An 11503-nucleotide genomic window follows, 5' to 3' on the forward strand; every position below is an offset into this window, starting at 1 on the left:
ACGACAACGTTTAGCTGAACAACCGTCGCAGAACCATCCGTCGTCGAAAACGAAAAGTCCCTATTATTTCCTTCAAGTACCAACACATCTTTTCATGCCTTTTTTCCCCTGTTACAATAATGTACTAGATAATGGTACACTTGCTTTATGTTAATTTATTAAATTGTGGTGCCCTATATTTATTATGCCTTTTATAATCAGGGTTATAATTTGTTATTTGTTTCAAAACAAATTTGATCTTATAATTATTTTGTGTTAGTTTGCATTAAACAGTGAGAAATGCACACAAAGTTGTTACTGTTTGAGGTTTATTTAACTGTAAACCTGTTATTATGTTCGTAAGTACTAAATAAATAATTCTTTCTGTGTGTTGGAACTTACAAAAATTCATAGATTGTTAAGTAGTAAAATAAAAAGGTTCTCAGTTGTGTTTTAAAAAATTATTTGTCCAGGTTCCTATTATTTGTTGTATGGATTTCACAATTTATTTTGGTAAACAGTTATTTATTATGTTTTGTTTATAGTTAAATCATTTAGGAGAAGAAAAAAGTTAATGTTTGTGTACAAGTTATACACACACATTAGAAGTTAGAAGTTGAACTGCACCCAGTGGCATAACTATGGTATAATGGTATTTGCCCCTCCCACAATTGATGTGGGTGCCCTCCCCTGCCCCACCCCTTTTGAAATCTGGACCTATATTTTATGCTGAGCAGCTCTATGAAATGGAACCCAGATTAGCAAGAGTGCTGAAAAGGAAAATCAATCCACTCATTATATTAAAGGAAAAACGTAATGCGAACTACAGTTTTAGTCGGCCAAAAGTACCCCGACCCCATCTCCTTCTTATTTCCCAACACACAAAATCAACCCATCCCATTTTCTAGCTCTAAAAACAACAATGTTTTCTGTTCAGTGATGTGCTGTTAATAAGGTCGAGCGCCCTCTGTTGGTGATCCATGGGTCCGTAAATCGGCAAGATCGGGGGAAATCCAACTGTTTACATCGGACGTGTTTGTGAAAATGTAACTCAACATGCATGTAAGTTTGATCATTGTTTGATTGATTAAAAAATCATTGTCATTTTCAGCAATTGATGCATTAGCTTCGTTTATCAGACATTGATTCTTGTGGTTCGAGGCTCAAGGGGAAAAATACATGGATATTGCCGATCATGACAAAATAAATATGAAATCATACCACCTGCTGTGTGTGGGCCTGTGCTGCAGTGCTGGTCTATAATCTGCAGTGCATGCCATGTTCAGAAAGAATCCGATAACTTTTTTTTCTTCAAAATCAAACAGGTCCACGTTTTTACTTTGTTTTTGTAGTCTACGATCATGGAGGAACCTTAATCTACGTATGACAGTAGCAATAAGGACTTGAATACTACTCAATTGTATCAATGATACAATTGATACTATTTTTTTATCATCATATATATTATTATAATTATATATCATATATCAAATAATAAACCACAAGGGATTATTATAATTATATATATAAATAAAATAGAAGGACAACAATCAGTGTTGTTAGTGCAGCGGTGGCTACCTAAACACAGACAGGCAGGGATTGTGTGCCAAGTGATCAGCTGGGGGTTCTACCTTTGTTTTATCTGTAGTTAGTTTCAGCTACATGCGCCGGGCAGTCATCAGGTCATTGGTAGTGTGCTTCCTCAACCTATTTATAGTCCTAGTGGGTTTCCCCAACTTCAAGTTTGAGGAAGCTAACTGTGATGATGAAATTCAAATAACATTTTGTTGAGGCTCGTGAATGGACGGCACCAGAGGAATTCAGGCAACTTGACGGTTGACCGACTAGACTCACACGACTCAAGACATCTAAGTAGTTGAGTTGAGACAACGGTGTTGACACCTGCAACTTGACAGTCCAGACAAGAAAACAGCTAGGACAAACACTGGAGATCATATCGACCGTTCCATTTCCCTTTTTGATAAAACTATACAAAAGTGGACGGTAACCTACAATCTATTCTTTGAGTAACCTTCTAGAGTAACTCTACTTCTTCTAGAGTAACTCTACTTCTTCTAGAGTAACTCTACTTCTTCTAGAGTAACTCTACTTCTTCTAGAGTAACTCTACTTCTAGTACCTCTAGTACCTTCAATTCAAAATGTAAATTTGTGATGGAACTTTGCAAAAGACAACCACAGGAAAAGCACAGGGCAGCATGGTAATTGCTTTATAGCTGCCATGGGTTACTTCGAGGCGTAGTGTTACATGAATAAGTAAAGGATTTAATTGAAATAGACAATGTACTTTTTCTCTCTTTTCCAGGCCAGTACGACGACAGGAGAGCATCAAACTCAATATCAATTGAGGTAGCCTTCAGAGGGTAGATTTCAACCCTATGAGTGCTGTAAGTTATTTTGAAACAGTGGAAGAAAGTTCTGCCAAATTTCTGCATTTTTCTTGTCATTCAATATAGCCATGGAATATTTGGTCGTATTTCAATTCACTGTCTTTAGGCATGTATGTCATATAAGTCGAAAAATTTAGTAAATCACATTTTGTACACATTCTTGATGAAATCATTGTTTTTAACATTATCACCAAGTTTCAGTACCTGATTAATAATTTGTCACACTCTGCACATAGTTTTCTTTTTTGTGTTTTCACAAAGTAACAAATTTTGATTCACCACTTTATACACAGAACACACCACTAGCAAATTGCCAATAATCTGTGCTATAAATGTTGCCTTTTTGTTGGTAACCTTTGACGCCTGACTTTCCTTACAGAATATTTACCAGACGGGTACTGAGTATCCCTGAACAACCACCGTGCATGCTGTCATGGGTCAGTTTTGCTGTAAGAAGTCAGGGTACCGGGCGAGGGAGGACAGCGATGTCAGTGATGTCAATGTACCGACAGTCTCAACACCAAAGGCCGTACTGTCTCTGTTGATTATCTTCGCTGTTTACGTAGGGGTGCAAGTCGTTAGCCTTGCGTACCCCGTTCTTTTTCCAGCAGGTGCGTAGCGTGGGGTAACCCAAAGACAAATGGACACCCCTATTTCTAAAATCATCTCAACTCCTTAAGTTTTATGCAGAACTGGTATAACCATACTGCACAAATATTTTAAAGCAGTCATTTCAAGTTACTGCACGCCTGATGCTTCGTTTTTGAGTAGGCAAGGGCACCAAGGAGTTTTCTTTTTGGTAAAGGGCACCTCTAACAGGAAACTTTCTATTGGAACATTTTAAGGGGCACCAAGGCAGTGACAAGGGGCATCGTGCCTCTGTTGCCCCTTGTCACTGCCTTGGTGCAATTGCCACCGTGAATTACCAGGCCTAATAGATCATAATTTCTTTTTACTCCTTTTAAGGTCTTAGATGCTACCAGAACTACACAAGCACCTGTGATATGAACATCAAGTCTAAGAATGGTTGCCAGGTAGATTGCATAGAATTCACTGATACTCAGGTAAGAAAACGCCGGAGCATTACGCCAAGAAGTGTCGTAGCCGAGCGATTAAAGCACCAAACTCAAGCTCTGCTGTTTCTAATCAGTTGAGTGTAGGTTTGAGTCCAGGTTGTGACACTTGTGCTTTGTCCTTTGGATGGGACGTAAAGTTGTAGTTCCCGTGTGTTGTTATAAAAACTATCAAGGCCCGTAAAAGACCCCAGTACACATTTATCACAAAGAGAAGGGGTTCGCCCATAGAGCTATATATATTGACTAGAGCTCTAACTTGCTTTGCGTTTTGAAGCCACCCTGAGCGCAGACATGTTTGATGTGTTGCGTGAATTAGGAATTTTAAGAGAACACACATTGCCGCAATTATTTTACATTCGCCGTGTGTGCTGACATACGCAACTGTCCACTCGCGTACATCCGCGCTACGAAAACCTTAACTTCGACTTGATTGCCGTACTAAAAAAAGTAAAATGACGCATATGACGATTGCAGTTTGTGCGCTGATCAGCAGATTGTGCGTTCACATTTACTGCATTTTTTGCTTCGATGGCACATAAAAAGAACAAACGCACTATCATGCAAATAGCCGTACAAAATTTCAAGCTTTTGTATTGGTTTGTACAAAACATGGATGTGCCCACACGGCTTCAAAACCTTAGTGCGTGTATAATGGGATGTTAGCACTCTAGTCAATATATATAGCTCTATGGGTTCGCCCCGGTGTGTCTGGCAGTGCCACTTTCTTCAATCATGATAAAGGCTGCACTAGAAAGGAAGATAAAGATGAAGAAGATGTGTCTTCCATCTCATTATTTCTCTTAAATGTTGAGCTCACCAAGTTTGGAACTACTGACTATGTGAGGAATGATATTATTTCTACCTGTATAATGTTGGGTTAGAAAAAGAAACATTTACTTAGAGCCGGATTTGAAGTAATGACCAACAGATTAACGTGCGGGTGCTCTAACCAACTGAGCTGTCTAGCCCTATATAATAACCTTATATCCACCATACCATGCAAAGCCTCAACTCTTTCATTTTGTTGTTGTTGTTTACAGCAAGGTATCTTAACAGGTTTGACTCTCACCGCTGTCTACCTCATTGCTGGTATCCCGTTAGCTAAGGCTACCGGGGTTGGTTCCCGTGTTCCGGTTCTGGCAATCGGGCAACTCATCCTGACGGGAATGGCGATATTGACCGCTTTCAGCAGTCGGTTCTTTATTATTTTGTTGGCGAGGCTTGGTGCTGGCCTTAGCGAGGTAAACTGATTTATTTCTATTAGAATTGCTATAGGAAATTAGTGTGAGGATGTCATTAACCATCAATAGTTTTTTTCTTGAAGAGGAGGGTTTGTCCCGAGACTAAGCAGGGCACCAGTCTCAAATGGTACACATGACATAATATGCATGAATTGTTTAATGCATGAATCATTTCTCAGATTGAAATGTTTTGTGGTGAAACATTACCCAAACCATATTACTTCCAAGGGAATCCTTTCTCAAAATAGTGTTTCAACAGCTATTTCTCACCAAGTAAGTTTTTACAGTCACTAATTTGTTGAGTATTTACCAATCTATGACCCTACCTTTAAGTTAATAGAAATACAGCATTTACAAAGATTTATTTATTGCGTGTCTGAAATAGTTCCTCCTATTAGTAGGTTTGAGCATGAAACAAGGCTGTCTGCTTCTTCTCACCAATACACTCTTGCTTCGGGTGGAGATTTTGAAAAAAAGAGTCATTCCAACAGCTTTATTTCACGTACGGTACTGCATCTCTTTGGAACTCCTTGCCTGGTGGATGTTACCCTCCATCTTACAATCTAGACTGTTTTAAGAGGAATATAATCTCTGGGATCAGGGTGGGTACAGGCGTCATTCCTCCATCAGACACTGTCAGGAATCTTGGTATCATCTTGGATTCTAATCTCTCCATGGATCGCCACATCTCCGCTGTATCCCGAGCAGCTTTCCTGTCACTCAGAAATATTGGAATGGCCAGCAAGCATATCAATGATCATGTTGCAGAACTTTTATCCCATGCATACATCACTTCAAAGCTTGATATGGGTAATTCTGCATTGTACAAATTAAACAAATCACAACTGAATCGACTCCAACGTCTACAAAACAATGCAGCCAGAGTAGTTACATTATCCAAAAAGAGTGTAAGCATTAGCTCTCTTCTGAAACAACTGCACTGGCTCCCAATTGAACAGAGGATCAAATACAAAATCGGCTTGCTAGTGTTTAAAGCGATGAATGGTCAATCCCCGTCTTATATATGTGATCTTGTGCAGCCATATGTTCCAAGACTAGAAAATCTACGCTCTGCAGACAAACTTCTCCTTGAAGAACACAGGGCACGCAACTCTTGGGGAGAGCGTTCATTTCTAGTCGCAGCAGCAAAGATATGGAATGGTCTTCCACACTACGTCCGGGCAGCTGTCACAACTGATACATTCAAATCAGCACTCAAAACACATCTGTTCAACATCCACAAATAATCATTGCCTTTGACAAGCAGAATGACTATAACTTTTTTTGAGATATCGCGACGCAGTGCACCTGGAGCTAAGCTGACTAGGGTGCAGATTTTTGGAGCAAGCGCCATGAGCGCCTGCATTGGCGGATACCGGCGCTATATAAGACTTTGATTATTATTATTATTATAAATGTTTACCTTCAGCTCCCCCTTTTTTTTTTTTTTTTTTTTTTTTTTTATACATAAGTAGCCCTTACCAAGAGTGGCCGTTAGTCTTTTTTTTTTTTGGGGGGGGGGTGCAAACTTGCATGATGGTGTTTTTGTAACAAAAAGTGTATCTGTGATTGTTGCTATGTACAAATGCATCTTGTCACTTTCCCCATACACTTTCTTTTTTGGGTTTAGATTAGTGTTGTAGCTGTCTCCCTGATGAATGTATTCCTTTGTGTTTTTGTTGTGACAGGCTGCATGTACCCCGGCTGCTTACTCCCTTATTTCAGACTACTTTGTTGTCATGAATCACGCTAAAGCGTTGTCCGTTTACCACTTTGCCACAAATATAGGTAAGATACAAAACAACATTCAGGTTTTAAAAATGTTCACAAATTTGTCTTTGAGGTCAACTCTTGTATGCAGACTTGCCATTGTGTTGTTTTGTAAAGCCAGCCATATCAGGTCTGGAACTCCATCTTTGAGAGGGCATGGCCATTTTCATTTTGCATGGGGCACTTCCATTGGGAAATCTTTAAGTGTATGGGAAAATTTTGAAGGGGCATATCAACTCTCGCTAACGTCTGAGGAAGTCAAAGTGAAGCGGTAACTTGTGACTAAACAAGTCAGTGTACCCGACAGTATTCAAATCTAACTTGTAAATGGCTCATCAGTAATGCCTTATAGCTGTGTGTAGAAATTGTACACTAAAACTGTAGTTTGTTAGTTGAATTTTCAAAGCGTTTATAAATCATTTCTTTTGGACCGGCAGGGGTAGCGGCAGCCTTCAGCCTTGGCTTCTTAAACTTCTATGTATGTTGGAGATGGGTGTTTCTTAGCTTAGCTATCGCTGGAGGGTGTGTCTTTCTTCTGGTCATCTTCTTCCTCCGAGAGCCGCCGTACGATTCTTCAGATTCCTTAATGAGCAGTCAGGATTTATACACGATTACGGTAACTTTTATGCACTATTATAGTCACTTTTTATAAACTACACTGTATTGTTGTAACTTTTATTGTAACTTTTGTGTTCATACATGTATATCAATTAATAAACCACAAGGGAAACTGACAACTTTTAAATGATTTTGGGTTGAACTATGATCAATTTACTAGTGCAAGACTTGAATGGATGTGGTCTACCTATTTTTTCTATCCCGGCTGCCTTGGGGGGGGGGGCTCGGCACGGGGCCCCGACTTGGTGGAAAGACGGTCTTCTGGGAGCACGGCAAAGTGCTGAGTCGTGGGCATTTGTGGGAGAGATGCCTCGTGGGGGGGTCGGCGGCGCTCCGTGCCCCACGAGCATGCGGTGAAGATGTGGTCCGTTATTAAAGTTTGTTGAGGAGGCTAGAGGGCTCTCGCCCGGCTGCCTTTGGGGCCCCGACCTGGTGGAAAGACGGTCTTCTAGGAGCACGGCAAACAACCCCAAGCTGCTTAAATTATCACTAGCACTAGGCCCTCTATCAGGCTCCAATTCTACACCTGGGTTAATAGAAGCAATCATGGACATAGTTTTCTTGGCTGGGAACTCGGTAAACCAACACTCGATTTGATGCACCAGACCACTTGGCCATAACTTGCCAAGAGAAGTGTTGGATTTAACTGTTTCAGTTGTAAATGCTCAAAACTGTTTTTCACGACCAAATACCTACAATTCAAAACAGCTAATTTAATTATTCATCTTGGTCTTTTCCTTTCTTCTCAGGAAGTATTTCAGCGACTCATAAGGAACAGACCCTACGTATACCTTTGTTTAGCTTCATCAATGCGTAACGTCTCAACGTACGCGCTCTGGGCGTGGCTGCCCACTTTCTACTCCAAGGTTCTGTCTATACCATCGGAGGAATACGGTGTGAATATCGCCCTCGTTGTTCTATTCGGGGGAGGTTGTGGCTGTGCAATAGGGGGCATCTTAACCGACAGGTGAAATATTATGAATGGAAATTATTGCTTGATTGATTTGAAGATCTATTAATTGCTTGGTTGACTTATTGAATAATTTGTTTATAGATTGATTAATGGTTTGATTGATTAGTTTAATAGTTTATTTATTGATTGATGTTTGGTTGATTTATTTATTTATTGGTTGGTTTATTTATTGATTTGTTGATTGATTGATAGCTTGATTAATTGATTGATTTAGTGATTGTTTTGGTGTCTAGTGATTGATTTATTGGTGTATTGACATATTGAATGATTGGTTAATTTATTGGTTGATTTAGTGATTGTTTTGGTGTCTAGTGATTGATTTATTGGTGTATTGACATATTGAATGATTGGTTGATTTATTGGTTGATTTAGTGATTGAATTAGTGATTGAATGCTTGGTTGATTGATTGATTGGTTTCAGGATATCAAGGCGGCATAAACAAAACAAGACCTACGTGATAGCAATCAGTCATCTCACTGCAGCTTCGCTGATGATCGGAACGTTGTTGACGCTATCACCATCAGTCTCATTTGGTTTACTCTTTCTCTACTGTCTGGTCGCTGAGATGGCCCCTGGTCCAGCCTCTAGTATTGTCCAGGTCAGTTCTCAAAAAACCACATGTGTAATATTTGGTAGTTATCAGAGACAAGTATCCTCTATTCCTCTATGGATATGACCCAACACAAGCATGCTTCGTTTTCGAAAGGGCAAGGGCACCAAGGCATTTCCTCCTTGGTAAAGGGCACCCTATGAGAAAATTGTGAATTTCTATTGGAGCATTTTAAGGGCACCAAGGCAATGACCAGGGGGCATGGAGGTAATCCCCTTCATTGCCTCCGTGAAGTATCAGGCCTGCCAACATATACATGAAATAATAAACCTGTGAAAGTTTAAGCTCAATTGGTCATTGGAGAAAAAGGTAAAACTGATTTGAAGTTTATCATATTCGGGCCTGTTGACAGAGGATTATTTCAATTTGTTCCAGGATCTGTTTTCAGCGAATCTACGATCGAGTGCCTTTGCTGCATATGTTGCCATCGGTAGCATTGTAGGTAGTGCAGTGGGACCAATATTGGTAAGTGACTGATTAACAATCTCAACAAAATGTTATTGCAGAATGCGCATCAGTTATTGAAATATCGGCATGTAGTTGGAAACATTATTTTGAGTAATTACCAATAGTGTCCAGTGCCTTTAACCCGCGGGGGAAAATAACTTGAAGATATGACATTTCCCCCACAGGTCCCGGCCATCACATCCCTCCATCTCTCATGGCATGCATGCGACCAGGGAGTGGGCGTGGCCCTAGCCATCGTCGTACCCTCCTTCTACCTCCTCTCCAGCCTCCTCTTCATCATCACTGGCTTCCTGATGCCCACGGAGGAGGCCCTCAACGAAGAGACGATCTACCTGAAGTACGAGACGAGTGAGGTTGACGCCGAAAGCGAGGCAGAGAGGGAAACGCTCTTTTATGGATCGCTGTCCATCTGAAAGTCTTTCAGGTCAAAGGTTAAGGTCATGCCAGACAAGCCAATTTTTTCATGGGTGCGTTCCATTAGCTACCCTAAATTGCTAAGCAATATTTTCTTCATAAGCAGATCTGTAACAAAGTGCTAACTAGTTGTTGCAACGCTAAAGCTACTAAGCAATTGTTTCTGCATAGGAAACTGGGTCTACATGTAGGCGTAAAGAAGCCAATCTTATAAGTTTGACCCTCGACATCAAGCAGAAATGCAAGGTCACTTTTACTGAGAAATCGTGTGAACGTTTTAGAACAAAATCACGGCCGAGTGGTTAAGAGCATCGAATTCAAGTTCTGGTGCTAATTCACCGGAGTGTGGGTTCGAATCCCGGTCGTGACACTTGTGTCCTTGAGCAAGATACTTTACTATAATTGCTTCTCGTCACCCAGGGGTATAAATGTTTACCTGCGAGGGTAGAGGTTGATATTGTGAATGAAAAGCTTTCGGAGCGCCACGGCAGCTCGGGGCTGTATACTCCCTATTGGGAGCTGAGAAAGATTAAAGGGATGTTTATTGGCCCAATGACCAGGGGACTAATGTAAAGCGCATTGATACGGTTTATTGTGAAATGCGCTATATAAGAATTTGTTATTATGCTAATGTCATGCCCGACCGATCAGCGACAATGATCCCTTGACAATGATACGAAATGCATGTCACTGTGAAAGGTGATCTGTTTCTGCCAAACAAGTTGTTTCTGCACTAAACAAAATGTGATGGTTCCAAGCTTGATAGAATTCAAAGCAGTTGTGTTCCAAAAAGTTATCACATTTTGTCAATCTTTTGGAACCACTGGTTCCTTTCAGAACCAACACTACTCAAACGAGAAACCCCGCCTGATTTTTAAAATTTGTTAAATCTCTATTTATTCGGTGCTGAAATTAGCTCCCGCACATTCTTTTAAACAGTACTTGGCCAGTAAACGTTTTTTATTTTAAATAAAATTTCATATTAGATGAATGTGATATTTTTTTATTATAAATATGTTTTTTCTTTGCATAAGCGCTAAATGTTTACAAAGGCAATATATGTATATACTGATACAAGAGCAAATGTTAGAAATTTTTCGCCGTCTGACTGTTCAAAATCATTCCATCTGATTTCCATCTTTATTTTCAACAACATCTTGAGCTATGGTTAACAAAAATAATTGCAAACATATTACCACAGTACTAATCTTAATATTGCACATTATAACTCTAAGTGGCATATATTCAAATGTTAAATTAACATTATATAAGCAAGGGTTTTTAAGGTTATTTAAATTATTCTGTTTCAGAAGAATATAAATTTGTATTAAATTTGTTCCTGCTCACAAACTGATATTAAATATCTGTATATTATCGTAATTTTACTGACTTGAAAAGTATCTTTGTGTTTCAGAGAAAAGGTGAACAATTGTCCAAAGCTACATAAAATAATAAATAAACTACCACTTCAGTTTTTTTTTCACACAAGGTCCGATCAAAGTATATTACTTATAAATCAAAAGAAAACAAGTTGTTTGTCCCAAAATATGAAAAAGTTTGATCTTATTTACAATAATACTATTTTAGTTAGCATGAATCAATGACCAATGATGGTCAAATTGAAAAAGATTTCATAAATATTTTTATTTATTTGAGCAAGTGTTTAATATTGATGATAATTTTTATTTAAAAAAAAATTAAACATCATCATGTAAATTCCAAGCGTGCAAAGTACTTATTCCAGTAACAGACAGTCGAAGCAATAACATGGCTCCTGATAAAAAAAATATGGCATAATTGTTACATTTTTGTTGCAAGAAAATTACCCAAAGAGAGGTTTTTTCATTTCCATGCAGAATTTAATCTTACTATGATGACTTATGTGAATGGCAAAGAACGATCAAACGTTCACACCCAATTTACTTGATAAAAAGAATTTTCCAC

At 39.2% G+C, this 11503-nt stretch overlaps 1 protein-coding gene across 1 annotated transcript; it reads left to right on the forward strand.

Moving 5' to 3' along the window:
* The first annotated feature begins 973 nt into the window (after nt 1-973).
* LOC117295244 (protein spinster homolog 3-like) lies at nt 974-9922 on the forward strand. The gene is made up of 11 exons (XM_033777779.1): nt 974-1041; nt 2304-2385; nt 2768-2999; nt 3355-3452; nt 4505-4705; nt 6394-6493; nt 6913-7091; nt 7843-8060; nt 8488-8665; nt 9053-9142; nt 9310-9922. Exons 3-11 carry the CDS (start codon nt 2822-2824, stop codon nt 9556-9558), a joined length of 1491 nt encoding a protein of 496 aa, XP_033633670.1. The 5' UTR covers nt 974-1041; nt 2304-2385; nt 2768-2821; the 3' UTR covers nt 9559-9922.
* The last annotated feature ends 1581 nt before the right edge of the window (nt 9923-11503 follow it).

Source organism: Asterias rubens, chromosome 10 (genome assembly GCF_902459465.1).
Source record: "Asterias rubens chromosome 10, eAstRub1.3, whole genome shotgun sequence".
Classification (NCBI taxonomy): domain Eukaryota; kingdom Metazoa; phylum Echinodermata; class Asteroidea; order Forcipulatida; family Asteriidae; genus Asterias; species Asterias rubens.

Coding starts and splice junctions, on each gene's coding strand:
- LOC117295244 (XM_033777779.1), top strand. CDS start 2,822: ATGGGTCAGTTTTGCTGTAAGAAGTCAGGGTACCGGGCGAGGGAGGAC. Junction 3,000..3,354: donor CCCCGTTCTTTTTCCAGCAG/GTGCGTAGCGTG, acceptor ACTCCTTTTAAG/GTCTTAGATGCTACCAGAAC. Junction 8,061..8,487: donor GGGGGCATCTTAACCGACAG/GTGAAATATTAT, acceptor GATTGGTTTCAG/GATATCAAGGCGGCATAAAC.